Genomic DNA, 21,295 nt, shown 5'->3' with positions numbered 1-21,295 from the left:
GCGCCGCCGCTGCATGGCTGGTATGGCTGCGCTCGTGCTGCTGCTCCTGCCGCTGCGCTGTCACCAGTACTGATGGCGCCGGAGCCCACAAGCCATCCCTCGCGGCGCAAAAGATGCCTAAATGCTGCTCCTGCTGGTCCAAAGGACATCAGATGCGAACGCATCCTGATGATCGGCGAGTGATCAGGGTGACAAGAGTCGATCTACGCACATCACAGGCCAATTCGATGACAATCAACGCACTGCAACTAACAAAAAAAGATATCCGTAGCCCCAGTCGCCACAGTCATCACAACACCCGACAAGCGTTCCAGTCCACGAGCTTCGACATCTGCGGGGCACCAATCAGCTTAACAAAGAAACTCCTCATGTTGACCAGCCGTGTAGGCAGTCCGTGCCCAAGCTTGCTGGTTGACCGCGCTGCATCCCGCTTGGCTCCTCGCCGCCCACGCACATCAATGGCAGCGCTGGCCGCAGACACGGCCTCGGGCGCGCCAGCGCCAGCAGCGGCGCCTGCGACCGCGCCTTTGCCATTAACATACAAACGTCTGGTGGCGGAGCGCTGCGGGGCGTCGTTTCGGGAGGTGGCGCGCGTCGTGGACACACCCATACAGCTCCCCGGCCCGGGGGAGGTCCTCATTCGCATCTCGCATGCTGGCATCAACGGCGGGTGAGCGGTAGCTACGGCAGCCCTGGCAGCCGCGCTCGTTGTGGCACTAGCAGCAGCCACCGCAGCCAGCCGGGCGCTCGCTCATGGCCGGCGGCGCGATCAAGCACTGCGGTGCGTGCACCCTCTCCAGCGTGTAGCTGCCTCCATGTTGCGTGGCCATGCATTGCAGCCTACGAAAGCGAGCCGCTGGACCTTATCAAGGGACCATCCCAGCCTCACCCTCACCGCTGCCGTGCCCCCACCCGCAGCTGCGAGACGTTTCGCGTGCGCGGCGAGTTTGCATTCTCCAGCAACTGCGAGAAGGAGGGCTTCCCGCTAGGGGCCGAGGGCGCCGGCGTGGTGGTCGCGCTGGGAGAGGGCGTCACATCCCTACAGGTGGGGCGGCTTGCCGCAGGATGGGATCTGGGGGAATACTATATGGCGATGCCTCGCCTTGGTCGCAAAAACGCGGCCCGCACGCAGTTGCATCCAGTGGCCAGCGCGACGCCGCAAGCCTGACCGCGGGCTATCACCACCGAGGCACCCTTGCCTCCTGTGATACAGCTATCTTGCAGCTCACTTGACTAGCCTATTAATGCCCTTTGGATCGTGTTTTCGTATCACGCGGTTGTGCAGGTCGGCCAGGCGGTGACATGCAACGGCGCCGCTGCGTTCTCAGAGTTCGCAGTCGCCAAGGCGCTCATGTGCACCCCCGTACCCGCGGCCACGCCCGAGGCGGTCGCGCTGTCCCTGTCGGCCGTCACCGCCTGCTGCGCGCTCGAGGCGACGGCGGGCGTCAAGGCCGGGGACACGGTCGCCGTCACCGCGGCGGCCGGGGGGACGGGCCACTTTGGCGTGCAGCTCGCAAAGCTGGCGGGGGCAAAGGTGGTGGCGATTACTGGGTCGCCTGAGAAGGTGGATCGGCTGAGGCAGCTGGGGGCCGATGTGGTGATTTGTCACAGATCAGAGGTGAGGTTTGAAACTCGTCGGACCCACATGGACCGCGATCATAGAAAGGGGGTCCAAGATTGTGATGCGGCGCCGACCAGCCCTCTCACGCCGCTATTTTGCAGCTAGAATGGATGGGGATTGCATACAATGGCCCTGCCAAAGCACGACACAAATGGCGGCTCGAAGAGGCAGGGGTGGGTACTGCAGGCATCTGCAGCGCTGCCTGCTCGCGCCGCCTGCGCTCCGACCATGCGTGCTCACCGGTGACAACCCACTTCTGCAGGATGTGGGGGCTGCGCTGTCTAGGGAGTGCCCAGGCGGCCTGGACATTGTGTACGAGGGGGTGGGAGGGGCGCTGCGCCACACCCTGCTATCACACCTGGCGCCAAACGGGCGGCTGCTGCAGGTGTGCGCCTTCTGGCGGAGCCTCCACGCGTGCCCGCCCGCCCCTGCGCCGCAGCTGCAGCGGGATGACATCTCCCGCGCCTCTTGAGGCGGGGGGCGTCCCCCAGTCCCGGCTGCGTCGCGGCCTGGAGTTGGGCCCCATGCTTGCAGAATGTTGCTCCAGCTCCACCCACGGTTGCCCCTGCACATGACCCGTTGGTGGTTGCTTTGGCGCCACCGTCTCCACCGGACAATGATTCAACCGTCCATCGAAGCAACCACGCCACCAACCGGCCACCGCACGATGCAGGTCGGCTACATTTCTGAGTACCCCCACGCCCTGGCCCCGGGCACCCCTGTCAGCGCCGGCCCCGACGGTGTCTCCCTGGACGCCCTGTTTTGGGGCGGCAAGGCCACCGAGCTGGAGGGGGGGCGGAGGGTGATAGGCCAGGTCTGGCCCTCGGTGAGGAACTGGCTGCCAACATGAGGCCTGGACAGTCTGGGGCCTGCATGGCTCGCGCGCACGGCTGAGGTGGCCGAATTTGCACTGGGGCAGGTGACTTCTTTGCGATGTTTACATGTGTCATGCTACTTACATGCACCACCGCAGAGGCTAGGCATGGGCGTTCTACTTGCAACACGCCGTGTATGCAAAGCGCCCCTGCTCTTGCCTCACCCACCTGCACGACTTGGGCCCGCCCCCTCGCCCGCCCTGCCGCATGCTCATGCCCATCCCACAGGATCCACGGGCCATTCGGCAGTGCAAGCGGCGAGTGTTTGACCTCCACGAGACTGGCCACCTGGTGGCCTGGGCTGATGTGAGCCACGGCTTCAAGGGGGTTGACCAGGTGGCCGATGCCATTGATTACATGCTGGCCGGGCGGCACGTGGGCAAGGTGGTCATACCCATCACGTGATGACTTGCAGTGATCACAGCACCATGTTTGAAGGGATCGCACATATTTGTGTAATTGCCTCAGTCGTACGGGCCAAGACAAGCTTGGTGAGCTTGCAGCCCATCAGAGGCAAACGCAAGCGCCAAATCAGCCGAAATGTGCAAATGCTTTGCAGCGGGGCCAAACATTGCGCCAGAGTTGCCAATGAAACGGCTTGGATGCGCTTCCAGCGCGACACGGCAAGTGGTCTTGCAGGAGTTGCCGTGGGGCTGCGGAGGTTGTCGCAACTGAAAACGAGGTGGCTGGCTGCTAACGGTGCGTGTGCACACGATGCTGCTCACCACACGCACAACGAGGATCCAGTCAGGTGTTGAGGCATGGTGCAAGCCCAACAGTAAATGCGGTTGGCAAGGCGCTTTCCGCAGCAGGTCCCCGGTCATGGCTGGTCAGGGGCGTACCTTAGTGCACTGTCGCTTGTGCTGCAACATGCACCAGGTCAACACGTGTTGACTACATCGTTCGTTCAGTGCAAGTGCGGGCCAGCTAATGTTGGCACAAGCTTATCCTTGATTCTTTGAACCTCTATACATACAGCCTAGCAAAACTTGGCATCAGGAGAACCTGGTGCTAACGTGTCTCGTAAAGGTCATTCTGCCACAACGATTGCGCGGGTGCGCTCCGCGGATTGATTTGAGTGAAATTATTCACGTTTTGTTTGAGAGCAAGCAAGCGTTGCCGAGCTGTCCAGATCGCTCATCACAGTTTGATCGCTGCAATGCTAGCTGCCCGCGTTATCCGCCCCTTCGGATTCAGCAGGCAAGTGTAGATGAGTCCATCAGCGTTGACTGCGGGCGAATGAGCTTCGTCCAACTGGGCGCTGCCACCCACACCACTGCGTGGCTCTCTGATGCAAACACCACTCATCACCCGCCGCCGCCGCTCCCATCCTCGTCTCCAGCCGCCCTGTTGTCAGGACAATGGCATCCGCATCATCTGACTGGCTGAAGGAGGACAAGCGGCGCATGCTGCACGTGGTCTACCGCGTAACAGACATGCAGGTGCCAGCATCATCGGCAATCCTTTAGTGTTGGGGTGGAAGGTGCCAATCATTGCAGGATGGGTCTGAGGCGTAGAGTTGGTGCATGCAACGGGCATTGTAGAGCATGTATGACTCCAGTGAGCGACAGTGGTAGGCAGCCGCTCCCCACAGGCCGGAACAGCGGCAGCGACGGGTCGCGATACCACTCGCGACAGCGGCTGTGCGTCAGCGCACCCCCTTTAGAGGTGTCCATGGCCGCTCCACCGCTGGCGCCACTGTCACTGTGCTCCGCGGCTGCCCTTCAGATCCACCGTCGCCCCTGTGGCCCTGCTTCTCCGCACCATCTGCCCCTCCACGCGCCCCAGCCCTCACGTACCATACCAAATCGGATCCTTGCACCCCCTCCATCCACTGCACCAGTCCCACATCGACTGGTACACGAAGCTGCTGGGCATGAAGCTGCTGCGCTTCCGCGACATCCCCGAGGGCAAGTACAGCAACGCCTTCCTGGGGTACAACACGGAGGACAAGGGCTTCGCCCTGGAGGTGGGCGCCTCCGGTTTTGAGGGTGGTGTAGGGGTATCCACAGTCGGCAGGAGGGGTGGTGCGACTTTACAAGCTCACAGGCCAGCAGGGGCGCCCCTTTCTGCCCCCCCAAGGCCGACTAGGTCGAGTGGTTTGAGTGAAGGGCTAGCGATGTTAAAGGGGCTCGCTTGCTTGTTGGAATTCGGTTGTGGCTGTCTGTGAGACCGCCAGATGTTCTCTGCATCAGAGGCGCAGGACCGCCTAAACACATGGAGCGCGGTGGGGCAGGATCCCACCTGTACAGTTTGGGTTACATGCAAAACGATCCGCACTTGCCTCGGTTGGATCCCAGCTGACAACGCCCCTGACTAGTCAATCACCGCTCCCCGCCTTCCCTCTGTCGTCTCGCGTGCGGCTGCCAGCTGACCTACAACTACGGTGTTGACTCGTACGACATTGGAGAGGTGAGGCGGTGACGTCACTGCCCGTCAGCGTGCCATTAGGGATAAGATTAAGGCTGCAAGTGCAAATCCAGTGGGTCGGGCGTACCTGAGGGGCACCATCTGGACTAGCACACCATGGCAGCGGCCTGGCCTTGGTGCGAGGGTGTTGAAATCACTGGTTGTCTGCTTGCCCCGTGTGCGTCGGTCGCACGATGTGACACACCGCAAACATGCCGCTGCACCTGCGTCGTCTGCGCGACCTGGGTGCGCGACCTGGGTGACAGGCCGCCGTCGCCATGGCCTCGACTGCATCCCAACGCCCCTCCTGTTGCGACACCACTTGCGCAGGGCTTTGGGCACTTTGGCGTGGCCACCCCCGATGTGTACAAGCTTGCAGAGACCATCCGCGCTGGTGGCGGCAAGGTGCGGCTGATGACATGAGCAGGGATGGGCCACCAGCACGGCCAGCGCCAGCCCCGGGGGGGGGGGGGTAGGGGGGGGTTCGGGGATGGCCCTCATGCGGCCTGGGCAGCCGCCTGCCGGTGTGCTGCAAGGACTTTCCGCTCCCATTGTTGCCAATGCCGCTTGCCTGCCTGTCCGTGTGGGTCCCGCTCTCCTGTTGTAAGGCATGCTTACTCTGCACGCATTCGCAGCGCCTCATCCGGCCACGACCGCCCGCCCTTTGACCCCAGATCACGCGCGAGCCGGGGCCTGTCAAGGGCGGCAACACGGTCATCGCCTTCGCGGAGGACCCCACCGGCTACAAGTGGGAACTTATTGAGCGCAAGCAGACGGCCGAGCCCCTCTGCCAGGTGGGACGCTGGCAGTCTCCTTTCCTACCTCCCCCTGCCGTGAGGGCTGAAGGAGCAACACCAGACAGAAGCAGTGGCCGCCCGCCCTCCATCAGACGCACAACACAGTGTTGACAATGAGCACATGCTGCCATCATCTGATTTTTAGCCGCACATCGCCTCTTGAAACCAGGTCATGCTGCGCGTCGGCGACCTGGAGAAGTCCACCGCCTGGTACCGTGACGTCATGGGCATGCAGGTGATGACGTCATGGGCGCGGCGCCGCTGGGCTGAGTGGCGTGCCCCGCACGCACGGCCGCCTGTTTGGCAGCTGCATGGACAGATGGACCCAGCATGCACAGCATGGGATGGCAAGGCTTGCTGGCCAACCTTGGCGCACCCCTCTCTGTCGCTGTGCGCCCGTCCCCCAACCAACTTGCTTGTGCGTCATCTTCAAGTAGTTCTCTGCCATCGCACGCGCCAGCGTGCGCACACGCACACGCACACACGCACTCTCACACACGTACAAACACACACGCACACACACACACACACCTGCATGCGCGGCACACACACACACATACGGACACACTATACACCTGCATGCACGCACACACCTCAATCGTGCACGCACGCACATTGCCCGCAGGTCCTGCGCCAGCGTGACAACCCTGAGTACAAGTACACCCTGGGCTTCGTGGGCTACGGGCCTGAGGAGGTGCGGGAAAGCCTGTTCACAAAGGCTCATGCACGCAGCCGGCAGCAGCTGATCCACACTGCGGCCTGGCGCAGGCGGTGACGTGATTGCCTGGGTACTATGCGGGTGTTGAGCCCCTGTCCTGTCCAGGGGTTCGGACCCGCAGAGGGCTGTCCCCAATAGGGTGCGCTCGGGGGGCCAGAGGCCCGTGCCCGGCGGGCCCGTTGCCGTCCACAGCCATGTGCCACCTTGTGTGTGTCTCAAACGGACGGCCACGGTCTCCCGTGTGGCGAGGCACTGCCGAATTGAACCTTCTGCCCGCACCCCCGGCCGCCTGGGATGGCTGGCAGGACAATCTTGTCATTGAGCTCACATACAACTACGGCAAGACCGAGTACACCAAGGGCAACGCTTACGCGCAGGTGGGGCTGGGTTGAAAGGGACTGATGAGCCTAGAGCAGGGGGTTGAGTGGGAAATGGCGGCGGGCGGAAACAGGGGGCGGGGGCGTAGATGGGGGATCGCGTGGCGGCGGCTGACGTCCTGGGCGCAGCACTGCGCATGGTGACGATCAGCCGCGCATATGTGTTTGGCTAGGGGGCGCTGCAGCGGCGGATACGTGCATTTTTGCGTGTTGATAATGGTTGGTCCGCTGCCCTGGCGACTTCACACGCGCGCGGCCCTGCCTTGTGACCCTCAGATCGCCATCAGCACCGACGACGTGTACAAGACAGCCGAGCAGATCAGGGCTGCGGGCGGCTCGGTGCGTGGGCCGCTGGGGAGGACGCCTGACCAATGGCGTGCGTCGATTTATTCGACCAACGTGGGCGATGCATTCATGAATGCTGCTGGCATGCATGCGTGGTTATTGCAGTCACCTGCTCTTGCATACACGTGCACAGCAGCTAGCCTGCTGATGCGTGTACGCTCCCGCACACACGTGCGCTTCTGCTTGAGACACGCACATCTGCGCACACGCGTGCACACACACGCACACACGCACACACGCGCACACACACGCACACACGCGCACACACACGCACACACACCAAAATTACACGTGCGCACTCAAACGCGCCCAGATCACGCGCGAGCCCGGCCCTGTGCCTGGCATCGGGACCAAGATCGTGGCCTGCACGGACCCTGACGGCTACAAGTATGTCTTCGTGGACAGCCAGGACTTTGACAAGGAGCTGGAGGTTTTGAAGTAGGCAGGAGGTTGGGCAGTTTTGAGTTGTGCTCGACACCTTGGTTTTGGCACGTGCGAGGGCCAGGGATGGCGTTGGCGCGAGGGGGTGGCACCCAGCCAGCGCGGGCTGTGGCCCCGCCAGTAGCGCTTTCAACGCGCACCGGAGGGGCAGCAGTGTAATGGAATTTGATGCTGCAGTTTGATGCCGCAAGGGCGCGCCGTCTGTGAGCACCAGCTGGTCTCCCCACACAGCCTGGGCAAGCAAGCGGGCAGCTCAAAAACACCTGTCCCTGCAGCGGTAGCTCAGCAAGCAGCAAGCAGTGAAGGAAGGCACGTGGATGACAGACAGTGCAGCATGTGCACAAGGCGTCGCTTGAGGAGGCAGCGTGGGAATCGACACAGGTCGGCATTGTGCAGAGTCACCAGAGCGGCACCGTATGCAGCCCGCCGCGTGTACGCAAAGCCCAGACTGACACATACGGGACATAATGCCTATGTAGTCCGTACATCTTTGAACATTACACGCATTGCAAACACTGTAACGTCGGCATCAAGAAGCCCGCATGTGATCTGAACATGTCGTTTACATACTTCTGAAACGGAGGACAACGACCAATAAAGCCACGCAATCAGATTTGCTATGGTGTCGGTGCGGTCTCATAAAGCTGCCATGCAGCGGCAGGCGTGCAGCGCTGCGCGTTCTCGCAGGCAGAATGAGCGCCTGCTCGCGCTGCCTGCGCTCGCGACACTGCTGCTGCTGGCCTTATCTGTGCTGCAGCTTGCAGCAGCCGATGTAGTTATGGTGTATGTCGTGACGCGCCACGGCGCACGAAACGTGCTGCCCAAAGATGCAGAGCTGCAGGAGAACGATTCGACAGGCGGCCCCAGCCTGCTGCCGCAAGGCATCACCGCCAGCCGGGCCGCAGGTGGGTGCCGCGCCCCTCCAAGGGCCCACGGCGCAGCGCCGCAGTGCAGAGCGCAGTTGCTTCAGACCTCGGTCCCTACCGTGGCGGTCGCCTGCTCGCAACACTGCCCTGCCGCCACCAGCTCCGTTGGGCTGCCGGATGGTCAATCATGAACCTCGCATCGTACTCTCCTTCCCCGGAGACACACACACACACACACATACACACACACACACACACACACGTGCGCGTACACCATCGGGCGCAGGCGAGGCCTTCCGCGTGCGCTACCTGGCGCACCCCGCTTGCAACCGCTCCCTCACCTGCCTAGCCTCCGAGGGGCGAGAGGGCTACGGCATTGTCAACGCAAAGGGCGTCGGGTTCAGCAATTTCAACACGCTCGCGCGGTCGAGCGCACTGGACCGCACCCTGAGGTCGGCCACCGCGTTCCTGAGCGGCGTGTTTCCCCTGCAAGCCGTGCCGCGGGCGCCGCTGGGCATGAGCCCCCAGGTGGACGTCGTCCTTGCGCAGGTGCGGGCGTGCATGCATGCATGCGTAGGTTTGACTCAGGGTGTGGTTTCGCATTACAACGGTGTGCCTGCGTTTGCGACAAGTGGGGTTGCTTGCAGGTGCTTGTGGGCGTGAGGTTGCAGTCAGCAAGGCAGGGAGGGCCACAACGGGGCGGCCAGGAGGTGGTTGCTCGCGACACACACGACACACACACACACACACACACACACACACATGCGTACGCGCGCATGCACGCACGCACATGCGTGCACCTCACAATTGCATGCAGACCCCGCCCATCTACACGGTCCCGGACGCGAACGACTGGCTCATCCGCGCCTACACCAAGTGCGAGGCCTACCAGCGCCGCCTGGCAGCCTGGTATAAGTCGCAGGAGTTTGCTGCTAAGGAGGAGGCCACCAGGGGTGTGCGCGAGGGCCTTGCTCAGCTGGAGCCACAGCTCAATGTGTCGCTGGTCAACTGGTGGAATGGTGGGTGGTCTGCATGTGTGCGTGCATGTGGGTGTTTGCGCGAGCTCATGTGTGTGTGTGTGTGTGTGTGTGTGTGTGTGTGTGTGTGTGTGCTCGCGTGCATGTGAGCGTGTATATGTTTGCTTGATTGGCACGAGTCGCCTGGTGGTTGTCCCTACCACGGCTTTGTCTTCTGCATGAATCGTTTGACCAGCAGATTACGGGTGACGTCTGACCCCCCATCCGCATCCCCACCTGTTGCCCCACCAAAGTGTACGATGCCTTCAACGTGTGGCGCAACTACGGCACGGGGGACATCATGCCGGCCATCTCCGACGCGCAGTTCAAGCAGGTGGGCGTGGCGATGCCAGCAAAGAAGCGCACGCGGCACGCGCACGCGCGAGGCACCTGTGCACGGCCGGGGTTTGCGAGCATGCCTTGCGCGTTCACTGCAGGTGGCAGGGCGCACGTCGTGCGGGCTGGCGCATTGGGGCGCCTGCTGCTGCAGTTGCTGCGAGCCCGTCGCCAAGCCGTGGCCCTGGCCCTTGGAAACGCCCGTGCTCCCTCACGTCCATATGCGCACGCACCTGCCAGGTGGCATCCATAGCGGACTGGCTGGAAACCGCCAAGATGCGGTCCAACCTGACAGGCAACAGCCTGGGAGGCCCCCTTCTGGGGGACCTCATTGGCCGGCTGCAGGCAGCTGCACAGCACCTGCTCAAAGGAGAGAAGGTGGGTGTGGGGGCAGGATTCGTGACGGCCTGCACGTGTGCGCTTTTGCGCGGGCATGTCGCGTGTGCAGCTCACCACTCAGCCGCAGCACCCCTATTCCATCAACGTTATGATGCGCCTCTGCTTGCCTTACGTCTAGCGCACCTCACCATCACAACCCGCGTCGATCCCCCTCGCCCTCAGACCCGCCTCGGCCGGCTTCTTCTGGTGTCGGCGCACTACAACACGCAGCTCGCCCTCCTGTCAGCCATGGCCCTCGACACCGCCCTCACGCCCGCACAGCTCCCGTGGCTGGCCACGCTGCCGGCCACGTCGTCCGCCCTCGCGTTCGAGCTCCACTTTGACCCCTCCAGCCGCCGCTTGGCCGTGAGGATGCTCTACCAGGACGGCCCCGGCCAGGGCTACATGCCCGTCCCGCTGCCGCAGTGCGCGTCGCCCGGCGGCGTGCGGCCCAACGGCGACGTGGACGCGGCGGAGGCGCTGGCGGGCCCTGGCGCGTGCGAACTGTCCGCGTTTGTGCGCGCGTACGGCGGCGCGGCGATCGACGACGCAGGCACTTGGTGCACGGTGTGTGAAAACGCCCAAATGGAGGCCTGCGTCGCTGCCAGGGCCAGGGGCCGCGGCGGCGTCTTTGCCGCGAGTGGTTTTGCAAACGACAACGGCAGCGGTGGCGTCAGCAGCGACAGCGGCGGCGGCAACGGCGGCGGAGGCAGTGGTGAGAAGGTCAAGGTGGCGATGGCTGTGGTGACAAGTGCGCTGGGCGCCGGTGCTCTCGCGGCGGGCGCAGTCTTGTGGCATGTGCGCCGCCGGGAGGCAAAGTGGGAGCGCGAGGCTGCAGAGAAAGCACGTGCAGTCCAACTGCACGGCAGCTCGGTGCCGCTGTGAGAGGCAGCAGGAAGTTTTTATCCGGCGTGGCCGCGATCCACCGCGTACACTGGGCCGGTCGCACGTGCCGATGCGTCGAATCGATACAGCAAACCAGAGCGTCGGGCGGCCGGGGGCCGGGCGGCCTGCTGCGTGTTTGCATGTTTGTCGCACGAATACGCTAAATGTCAAGGTTGTAGGTTACGTTTGGCCGGAAATTTCAAGCGCCTGGAACCCACCCAGTTCGCATCGCTGCGATGAAGGTGTGCCGGCGCCCCCAGCACGAGCGGGGCCATCACTGTGGTGCACACAATGCGTGCCTGCTTGGGCGCTATGTCTGTCCATCCACTCCCATTCAGCTGCCCGGGCGACGCAGCAAGAACTTGCCCTGCCTGTGAGCAATTCGACGGCGGAGTGTGGCGGCGAGACGGCGGTGTTGCCGCTTGAGAGCCCGCCCCTGGATGGGGCCGGTGCTTCTTCGGCGTCCCATTGGGCATCAAATTGCGTCCATGCCCCATGGAAAGGTCTGATTTGGCATACTTGTGCCCAATACAACAGTCGCACCACTTTTGACGCACAACGCCAGTTTCACAAACATCCAGACTGCGTTGGGATCAGCCATGCAATGCTGACGCAACCCCTGACCCCCATAATTGCGATCAACTCTCGTCCAAGCCGGTGCTGCTGGTGATTTCATGGCGCCGCTTGCTTTGCTTTCATGCGAGTTTCGTTTTTTCTGGCCTCCAGATGTAGGGCTGGGCGGGCAGCTGCCAAGGCGGTGCCGTGTGCAGTTGCAGCCTTCTGATGCGGAGCTGGCTGTCGGCAATGCGCCTGTGACGGAAGGGCGGCCCTCGCTCACAACATGCAATTCTCTCATGGGCAGCCACCCATTGCGAGTCCCCTTGCACATGAACCACGCATCATCTGCAGCATAAGAGGCTGGCCGGCACCGACTGGTCAAAGGTGGCTGTATACCATCTGCACCCATTGTAATGCAGCGGCTGGCGAGGCCGCGTTGAACCCATGCTGTGTCAAGGCAGGTGGGGATTACACCTCGACTGATGTCACTTGGATGACTGCAGTGGGTTTATATGATGGCAATCTTTCATTCGGAAGAAATCCATTGGCGCAAACTGCAAGAGGTGGCATCATACAAACCACAACACACCCTTCACGCACCCACGCTCGCGGTCACGTGCAGTAGCCAGCCAGTGACAATGGGGCGCACCGCCGGCAACATAATGCAGCGCCCAAGTGACAGTGAGATGAGCCTGCCTACCCTATCTGGGTGCAAAACAAGCAAGGCCTGCTAAGGAGTGCGCTTCCCACCATCAGGATAACATGATGTCAAAACTACCCTGCAGCCGCCTTTACTGCGACACGGAGCATATAAACCCTGTACAGCAAAGAAAACCGGACCGTAGGCTCACATCCTACTCTGTGCAGAGACCATAGAGGGATGTCAGTCACACAAGCTTTTCGCATCTGCAGGCAGGTCTTGATGGTGCTGCTCTACCTCGATTGCTTCAAATTAGGTCTCCCCCCAAGTCCAGCCCCAGCAGCGCCGCCAGGTCAGCGTCCGCCGCCGCCAGCTCGTCGCCCCTCTCGATTAACAGGGCTGCCACGCCGTCGGGCGTCAGCAGAGCCTCCGCGTGAGACACGTCCGCCGCTGCGGCCGGGACCCCGATTTGTGGGGCGGCATCAACACTATGATCTGTGGCTGCATCATTCGCATCATCATAGTCACCGTCCGGCCAGCCGCCGCCGTCGCTGTCGCTGCCACTGCCGTATCCGCCCCTGCCCCCAGCTGCGCGGCCCGTGGCCGCGAAGGCGGCGCCACCGCCGAGCGCGAGCTGCGCCCAGGCAGCCGACGCGCCGCCGCCGCGCCCGCGCGCCTGCGCGCCGTCCAGCTGCGCGTCCAGCTCAGAGCACCCCCACGCCATTAGCGACGGTGGCGCGCCCGGACCGTGGAACATGCCGCCGCCGCCGCCGCCGCCGAGCTCGCCGCCCTCGCCGCCGCCGCCGCCGCTCGCGGCCGCCGCCGCCTCCATCGCCGCAAACAGGACCCCGTCCTGCACGCGCCTGTCGTCCGACACCACAGCGACGCCCTCCACCGCGCCGCCGCGCCGCCGCCGCCACGCCGCGCGCTCGCGCGCGTCGGGCGCGGACGCGTCGGCGAGCTCCTCCAGTATCCAGGTGTCCGCCTCGCAGCCGCGGCTGAAGACGGCGCTCACGCCCGGCGCGACCCGGACCTCCTCGCCGCCCTCAAAATCATCAAACCCGTCGGGCCCCCCGAGCTCCTGCACCGCCATCGACCGCAGCCGCTCCGCGTTCGGCACGCTGTGCGGCGGGAAGCGCGACGCGACGCGCTCCATGGCGTCAGACACGGCGCGCTCCAGCACGCGGCCGGCGGCGCCGCCGGCCGCGCCGGCGAAGCCCATCGCGTCGTACACCACGAGCGCGGCGCGGCCGCCGCCGGAGGTAGCGACGAGGGCCCCCAGGTCTGAGTGCAGGCGGTCGCGCGCGGATGCCAGGCGGCCGGCCTTGGCGTCGGATGAGTAGCGGGCGCTGGCGTTGAGGAAGTTGTAGCCTGCATGGGGGGGATTTGGGGGCGAGGGGCACGTGTATACAGGGTCAGCGAGGCAGTGAGCTTGCCCGCCAATGGAGTGAGGGGTCGCGATTGTGGCAGTGGCTGAAAGGTTCACTCATGTGCGTAATACAGGGGTGGGTGCGCAGCAGCATGTTATACGCATTGGTCGAGCAGGCTGCTGGCTGCGGTGCAGAGAAGATGGGCGCGCCTCTCGCGGGCGGCGAGGCAGTCCGGGCCGAGCCAAGGCCTGCCGCGCCCCAATTGGTGTGCCCTCATCCTGCGCCCCCCACCATCAATGATGAGGAGCCTTCTGGGCCCCTGGGGCTGCTGGCCGCCGCTGCCGCCGCGGGCCGCGCCCGCCGCGGCACTGCCGCCGCTGACGTCGCCGGCGCCGCCGCGGTGTGCCTCTAGCATGTCCCCAGGGCTGTCCAGCCACAGGGTGAGGCCCTGGGAGGCTTCCTGCGAAGCTTCTTCCTGCGCCTGCCGCTCAGCTCTGTATTCGTCGGCGGTCTTCTTGCGCCGGCGAAAAGAGGAGCGCAGCAGCGGCCGGGACGACTTGCGCAGCGGTGGCGCGATGGTTGGCGGGGGCGGGGGCGCGCCACCGGGCGCAGCGCCACCGTCGCCCTGTGATGGCACCGCACCGGCGGAAGGGTGCACAGAACATGGACGCGCGCCTTTGTGCGAGAACTATCAATCCCTGCTAGTTCTGTTCCTGAGGTGGCGCTGCCGCTGTTGCCCATGGCGCATGCGGTCAAAAAACACAAGGACCGCGGCAGCGCCGCCGCACCTGCGAACCGCCACCACTAGCTAAGTGTTTCTTCCCCTTCTTCGCCGCGCAGCAAACCAGCTCGCCACATCGCGGTTGGCGTCTGATGCTGCTCCGCCACGCCTCCAGCCGGATCAGGCTGGGGCCACTCGTGGGCGGCAGCATTTTGGTTGTCGGGTAGAGGAGCTTCGTTCAACGACATAAGACATTGCGTTTAAAGAATAATACAGTCTGCGTCACGTACAATACACGGCAGACTGCGTGTTTACAGCGAGGTCACAAAATGGCGGGTCACTGGGTGACTTTCGGCATGATCTCGTCCGTATGCTTGCAGATCGCCTATTCACAGCATCCGCAGAAAAACCTTAGATTTGACATTCCATTTGTATCGCCGTTCGAGTGCCGCGGCGCCTTGTGAGCACTAGATCTCAATCCCGCCAGGTAAGAACGACGTAAAGCAGTTGGGCCTTCACTTCAGGCCGTATGATAGCTGTGCCTCTGTGGTGGCCCAAGAGCCGTGAGCTTGTGCGCTGCACGCCAAAGCGCCTGCTTCCCAAGGGCGGAGCGGCGTCTCATGCGTGCCCTGTCTGTGTTCCCCTACCATTGCATGCCAACCATCCCCTCATCACCCAGAATGCCGCCCCGCAAGAAGGCCAAGAAGTCGGAGTCGGAGAGCGAGGAGCCCTCAGAGTTTGAGCCCTCTGCGTCTGAGGGCTCGGCAGGCAGCACCGGTGGCGGCGCCTCCGACGCGTCCGACGACTCCGACTTTGGCGGCTCCAAGCGCAAGAAGCCCACCGCGGCCGCCGCTGCCAAGAAGAAGCCTGCCGCGGCCGCGACCGCAGCCGCGCCCAAGGCCGGCGCCAAGAAGAAGATCTCCGCCGTCGCGGCGCCGAAGCGCAAGGCGCCCGCGGCAAAGGCGGAGGCGGCCGCTGTCGATGGGTCTGAGGAAGGAGAGGGCGGCCACGAGGACGAGCAGCCCAAGAAGAAGCGGGCGCCCGCCAAGAAGAAGGATTTCCAGCCCAAGGCGGACGACCCCTGGAGCTACGAGGGGCGCAACCTGATCTGGAGGTGGGCTCTTGTGCGACCTGGCTAGGGGACGAGACGCGGCAATGCTTCGTTTTGTTTGTGGGTGTGGGGGGAGCGGGCGCACCTGAAAGGGGCTGGGCTATCCCGCGGCGCTTGCCCTCTTGCGCCGTCTCACCAACGCACAGCTGGCGGCATTGGCACGGACGGCGGCCACTCAGGCGCACGCTTCCGCGGTCAACCCGCGCCCCTCCCTACAACCAACCCACGTGCTGCGCTTGACACACCGCTCGCTGACACACCGCTCGCTCGTCACGAAGGGACTTTGGAGGAACACAGCCGGGCGAGAAGATCGCAGCTTTTGACCTGGTGAGGGCGATGGGGAGCACCAAGCAGTCGCACCCCTTCCCTCAACCTCCCCCCTACCCCTACAAGGAGCTCTGCGCGCTGCCTTGCGTGCGCCTGCAGGATCTCATCGCCTCCCAACAGCCACCTGCCAATCGCGGCCCTTGCCCCAGGACGGCACCCTCATCAACACGGCATCGGGTCGGCAGTTTGCCGCCAACAGCACCGACTGGAAGTTCTACAACAAGCACGTGGTCAAGAAGGTCAAGGAGTACGCAGATGACGGCTACAAGATCGTGATTTTCAGGTGCGTGATCTGGATATATGATGTGGCAAGCCCATGGACCGACCACAGCTACGTTTGGCTTGTCTGCTATTGATTGCATCACGGCCAACGGCTCGATTGTGTTTGTGACTCAGTCTGCAGGTGCCGGTGCTGTCTCCCGACGCACCAGCCTCGCAGGTCGGCCACCCTGCCCCATCCCGCGCTCTGCGCTGCGCGTGGTTCCCAGCACATGCCTTCTACCACTGCCTTGGCCTCCTGCCCCATCCCCTCGACTCCCGCAGCAACCAGGGCCAGATCAAGTCTGCCGTTGACCTCAAGGCAGCAGACAACGTCAAGAAGAGGGTCGAGGCCGTGGTGGAGCAGGTGGGGTGGGGGCGGTTGCGGTGGTTTGCTCTGCATGGGTGTGGGCGGCCTGGCCCTCAGGCACCAGCTGGCAAGATGGGTTTGCAGGCACGAAACATCCCTGACCCGGTAAAAAGGCGTGCTTGCAATCCGCGACGGATGAGCCGCACGCGACCCCGAGCTCGCCCCGCTTGAAACTGGCACCGGTGCTGCTTCTTCCCTTGCCGAGACGGCTGGCCCCTTCGCGCGTGCCTGCCCGCGCCCGCAGCTGGACGTGCCTGTGCAGGTGTTCCTGGCCCCCCAGAACGACCAGTACCGCAAGCCCGAGACCGGCATGTGGCGCTACATGGTTGAGAACTGCAACGGCGGCGTCACCCCCAGTGAGCGGGCGTGCATGAGACGTGCAGCAGGGCTGCTTTGTTAGCGGACTCAGGGCTTGCTTTTCCTGTGGCAGCAGGAAGCAGGGGTGCTAGTTTTGCGCCGCGGCGCCGGCGGCAGTGAAGCGTGTGTGTCAACCAGGGCGCCCGCCTGCATGCTCTCCCTCAAAACACGCATGCCAGGCCTTTCCGAGTCCTTTTTTGTGGGCGACGCGGCGGGGCGGCCGGCGGACGCTGCGACGGGCAGCATAAAGGACTTCAGCGACAGCGACAAGTGGGTGGCCTCAGTGGGTGATATCAGAATCAGGGGTTTGGAGGGCGCCTGCGGAGAGCACATAGCTTGTGACCCTATCATATCCTCTCGTTTGCATACAAAGTGCTTTGCACTTCGAATCCAACCCACCAAACGCCTCGGCAATATTGACAAAACCTCTCAGGGCCTTTGCTCAGGCGGTCGGCATCAGCTTCAAGCTGCCGGATGACGAATTCGGGTGGGTGAATCGGAGGCACGCAGGCGCGAACCGGGAATCAAAGTGATCTATCTTGCCAAAGCGGCGACACCTGCAGGGCTCCCACCGCCAATGCATCAGCAGCTGACCCCCCGCAATGACCTCAGCCCCCTGCCGTGCCTTTCTCCTGCTCGCCCCTGCTCAATGGCGCGTTCCCGCACCTGCACGCCCCCGCTGATTTGCCCCCCTCCCACCACTGCGACGCGCCTGGGGTGACCCGCAGCGCCATGGAGGGCAAGCGGGCGCTGGACGCGGGCGCCAGGGCGGCGGCGCGCGAGACGCTGGCCGCGGGCGAGGGCCCCAACGCGCAGCTGCTCAGTGCCCTGAGCACGTACGCAGACGAGTGCTTCGACACCGCCAAGACCAGTGGCGAGTGAGTGGGTGGTGGTGGTCGGAGAGGGTACAGCGGTGGGGTTTGTGGCGGGTGTGGAGGTTGATGGTGGTCGCTTCATGGTGGCAATCATGGGGGGTGTTGGTTTTGGGGAGGGTGGTAATGGCGGTGTTTTTGAACCTCACTGGCCAGCCTGTCAGTGAGTCAACCCCCTGAGACGTGTGGTCTGCCTGATACACACAGGTTACATGTGACTTTCGCCCAAAATCTCAAACCCTCCCCCTCAACCTCAACACCCCCCAGTGACAAGTACAAGTGGAAGGCCACCGCCATGAAGAAGGCAGTCACCAGCCTGGCCACCTTCTCAGTGAGGCACCGGGCTCACCCCACCCCTTTGCTCTTCTTCCTCCCCTTGGGGGTCCTCAAGGACGCGCAGCCGCGCGCTGTCTCAGACCCTTGGTTTATGGCCGTATCCGCCACAATCCAACCGTCAAGCCACGCCTGTCCGTGCTGTCGGCCGGCTAGCTTTGCGCCAGTGCTACTGCTCCTGTGCCTGCCAACGCTGGCCGAGCCTGAGAGTAACAGCCGTCTGTCGACACGCGCAGTGAGTCTGCAGGTCGCCTGGAAAGGCGCGGCCTTCTATGTGCACCAAAACCGCGCGATGGCGCCCTGCACCCCTCCCCAGGACCCCATCACGCTGGACTCGCTCAAGGCGGTGCTCAAGCTGCCAGGCGTGGGCAAGGGGACGGTAGACAAGGTGAATGGCACGCGTGTGCGCGGTGTGTTGGCGCATGGGGCCTGGGGCTCGTGGTGATGCCTCGTGGAGTGCAGACTGGTGGTGGCGGAGATTGAGGGGCGCTGAAGCCAGGAAAGGGGTCAGGTGCAAAGCAGGAGGGCTGACGCGAAGCCACCGCGGCCGCCCGTGCACCCGCGCCGCGCAGCCGCAGCCGCTGCTGCTGCTGTCGCCCCGCGACAGGTGGCGGCCGGCTGCGGCGGCTGCAGCGGCGCGGCCGCGGCCGCGGCCGCGGCCTGGCGGCGCCGCGGACGGCTGGGGGGTTGGAGGCGAAGGAAGCGGCGGCAGCATTTCAATGGTTCCATGCAGCCGCGGCATCGGCGGCTGCAAACACATATCTACCTGCAGCGGCAGCGGCTGTGGCAGTAGCTCCTGGCAGCAGCATCCGGTGTTGCAGCCTGTACATGCCCCGCCGCTGCTCAGTGCGCGGCTGCCGGTCCTGGTGCCGCGGCCAAAGCTGCTGGCCGCTGTTGTGCGCGCGCTGCGGGTCCTATGACAGCCGCGCCATCCCAACTTGGGGAGGGGCGCTTGGGGGAGCCCCGAATCACGCACGGCGGTGGTCTGGAGTTTCGCAAGGCAAGGATGCACACCACTGGCTCATCGTTACAATGCTGGAGTTGCCTGGCTCGCCCAGGCTCTAGCCACCTGCTGCATGATGTGTCCCCCCCCCTGGGCCTCAACCCCGTTTTTCTGTTGGAGCTGCCGCTCTCAAACCGCAGGCAGCGCCCCCATTTTCACAACCACACTAGTGCAGCGGACCATCCCCTTTGCCCAGCCACCCCCTCCACATGCCCCCCCTCCGCCACACAAACACAACCCTGCAGATCAAGGAGTACCTCACAACCGGCAAGGTGGAGCTGGGTGCCGCCGACCCCGAGGCAGCTGCCAAGCGGGAGGCGATCGCCAAGGAGGGCAACAAGCGGCAGGAGGCGGCGATAGCCTTCCTGTGACGCGGCGCGGCTGGTGGCGGTGCATCAAGGGGCGGTTTGCTGTGCTGCTGGTTCAGGTTTTGGGGCTGCACAGGTTCAGTGTGTACATTTGCGTTTGTGCGATGTGTGTTCGACGAAACCGTTTCCGCTATTTCGGCCTGCCCATTTTCCCACGAGCGGTGATCAGGGACGATGAGCAGCGGCGCTGCGCAGTGTAAAGGCACAACCGCGCAACGAGTCCATGCCTGGCGCTGGAGCAACAGAATGCAAGCGCATTGGCTGTTGTGTGTGTGTGGGGGGGGGGTGTTGCGTGGGTGCGGACTGAGTCGCGAAGGACGCAACGGCGTGTGCGCAGGGTGTGGGGGCGCAGAGGCTCCTTGCTGATTGGCGCCTTAGTTTGACCAGTCAACCGTATGCCAAGTCTGCCCTCGCGCAAGGTCGCGTCCGCAAGCACATGCGAGTTGCTAAATCCATGCTTTAACACAGGCATGCCACGCCACCTGCTGGCGGCGACACCCACAAACACTCTGCCACCTGCAGCGCTTCACCGCCAACCGTCCCCTCGCTCGCAAACGATCAACACCAACGCACATCATTCAGTTGTGTGTGTAACATCGACGGCTTTCAAGCCCACTCTATGCTGCAGAGGGGCGTCATGGCTTTCTGCGGCAGCCAATCCGCGATCTGGGCCAGGCATGGCGTCCGCGGCCTGCGGCCTTTCTGCCCCGCCAGCAGCCGCGTGTCGATCCGCAGCAATGCAGTTGCCGAGGTGGCCACTACGGCGCTGCCATCCGTGGCGCCGGCCTTCAAAGCCAACCTGGACTTCAAGTTTGTCAGGGACAACCTGCAGCTGATTGCCGACAACTGCAAGCTCCGTAACAGCCCTGGGGATCCTGCGCGCGTGGCGCAGCTGTACGACGAATTCACGCGGCTCAAGCAGGAGAGCGACTCGCTGCGAGCCAGTCGGAACGAGAACAGCGCGGCTATGAAGGTGTGGGGAACGGCTGATAATATATTCTAGCCAATGTGCTTTGTGGGTGCACCCCCAGCGGCTGCAGCGATCGCCGCTGCTTGGCGCGCTGTGCTGCAACGGCACTGCTGTGCCGCACCGCCACTGCCGGCATGCCTCGATCCATGGCTGCCACATGGGTCGGGGCTGCGCCCTGCCATCGAGCTGCTGTGTCTAGCTGCCGACATAATGCATGTGTAGTATGGGCGACTCGCAAGTGTTGTTCACCAACTGCTTGCACCCACCTGCCGCGCTCAACCCGACACTCGGCAGGGCAAGCTGGAGCCCGACGCGCGGCAGCAGCTCATCTCCAAGGGCCAGGCCCTCAAGCAGCAGCTGGAAGACGTGGAGGCCCGCCTCACCTCCCTCGAAAACGCCCTGCAGGTCGAGGGCCAGCGGCTGCCCAACCTGACGCACCCCGACGTGCCGGCCGGCGGCGAGGACAACGCGACGCTGCTGCGCACGGTCGGCGTGCCGCGGGATTTCGGGTTTGCGCCGAAGGACCACGTGACACTGGGTGAGGCGCTCGGCCTGCTGGATTTCGAGGCCGCGGCGGAGGTGTCGGGGTCAAAGTTCTATTACCTGAAGAACGCGGCGGCGCTGCTCGAGCTCGCGCTGGTCAACTACGCGATGACCAAGGTTTGACCGCGGGGTTGGAACGGAGGCCTGACGGCAGGGCCGGAGTGCGCGCGACTGTGCGGCAGCTAGCTCGCTGTGCTGCAATCCGAGCAGATGTTGGCATAGGCTGTGTCGGCAGCTGGCGGCTGCGGGGCCCCTCGGGCACCTGCTTTCTTGCGGCTGCATGCACACCGACTCCAGCACTAACCACCCCCATTCCGCCCTGCAGTTGCTGCCCCCTCACCAAAGCACACACCACGCATCTGCTACCCCGGCTCAAAAATACTTAAACTCCCAGGTCACGAGGGTGGGGTTCACGCCCATGATGACGCCA

At 63.8% G+C, this 21,295-nt stretch overlaps 6 protein-coding genes across 6 annotated transcripts; 5 read left to right on the top strand and 1 right to left on the bottom strand.

Annotated features, from left to right (window-relative positions):
• Positions 1–458: 458 nt before the first annotated feature.
• Positions 459–2,901, top strand: MNEG_4480 (hypothetical protein; the record flags this gene model as incomplete). Its single annotated transcript, XM_014047049.1, has 5 exons — positions 459–670; positions 919–1,045; positions 1,286–1,564; positions 2,295–2,447; positions 2,725–2,901. The coding sequence occupies 5 exons, from the start codon at positions 459–461 to the stop codon at positions 2,899–2,901; spliced, it is 948 nt and encodes a 315-aa protein (XP_013902503.1).
• Positions 2,902–4,372: 1,471 nt separating this feature from the next.
• Positions 4,373–7,584, top strand: MNEG_4479 (hypothetical protein; the record flags this gene model as incomplete). Its single annotated transcript, XM_014047048.1, has 9 exons — positions 4,373–4,465; positions 4,867–4,908; positions 5,236–5,310; positions 5,580–5,699; positions 5,872–5,937; positions 6,328–6,396; positions 6,726–6,797; positions 7,074–7,136; positions 7,456–7,584. 9 exons carry the CDS (start codon positions 4,373–4,375, stop codon positions 7,582–7,584), a joined length of 729 nt encoding a protein of 242 aa, XP_013902502.1.
• Positions 7,585–8,361: 777 nt separating this feature from the next.
• MNEG_4478 (hypothetical protein) lies at positions 8,362–11,064 on the top strand (the record flags this gene model as incomplete). The annotated part of the gene is made up of 6 exons (XM_014047047.1): positions 8,362–8,488; positions 8,736–8,998; positions 9,267–9,468; positions 9,720–9,799; positions 10,042–10,179; positions 10,363–11,064. 6 exons carry the CDS (start codon positions 8,362–8,364, stop codon positions 11,062–11,064), a joined length of 1,512 nt encoding a protein of 503 aa, XP_013902501.1.
• Positions 11,065–12,569: 1,505 nt separating this feature from the next.
• On the bottom strand, positions 12,570–14,047 carry MNEG_4477 (hypothetical protein; the record flags this gene model as incomplete). Its single annotated transcript, XM_014047046.1, has 2 exons — positions 12,570–13,633; positions 13,924–14,047. The coding sequence occupies 2 exons, from the start codon at positions 14,045–14,047 to the stop codon at positions 12,570–12,572; spliced, it is 1,188 nt and encodes a 395-aa protein (XP_013902500.1).
• A 986-nt stretch (positions 14,048–15,033) lies between these two features.
• Positions 15,034–19,355, top strand: MNEG_4476 (bifunctional polynucleotidephosphatase/kinase; the record flags this gene model as incomplete). The annotated part of the gene is made up of 12 exons (XM_014047045.1): positions 15,034–15,467; positions 15,743–15,791; positions 15,941–16,074; positions 16,335–16,416; positions 16,664–16,775; positions 16,956–17,046; positions 17,210–17,263; positions 17,505–17,654; positions 17,916–17,979; positions 18,298–18,369; positions 18,554–18,877; positions 19,230–19,355. 12 exons carry the CDS (start codon positions 15,034–15,036, stop codon positions 19,353–19,355), a joined length of 1,692 nt encoding a protein of 563 aa, XP_013902499.1.
• Positions 19,356–19,989: 634 nt separating this feature from the next.
• Positions 19,990–20,988, top strand: MNEG_4475 (seryl-tRNA synthetase; the record flags this gene model as incomplete). The annotated part of the gene is made up of 2 exons (XM_014047044.1): positions 19,990–20,325; positions 20,617–20,988. The coding sequence occupies 2 exons, from the start codon at positions 19,990–19,992 to the stop codon at positions 20,986–20,988; spliced, it is 708 nt and encodes a 235-aa protein (XP_013902498.1).
• Between the last annotated feature and the right edge of the window lie 307 nt (positions 20,989–21,295).

The sequence above is a fragment of the Monoraphidium neglectum genome (genome assembly GCF_000611645.1).
Source record: "Monoraphidium neglectum strain SAG 48.87 unplaced genomic scaffold scaffold00623, whole genome shotgun sequence".
NCBI lineage: Eukaryota > Viridiplantae > Chlorophyta > Chlorophyceae > Sphaeropleales > Selenastraceae > Monoraphidium > Monoraphidium neglectum.
This window is presented reverse-complemented; position numbering and strand designations above follow the sequence as displayed.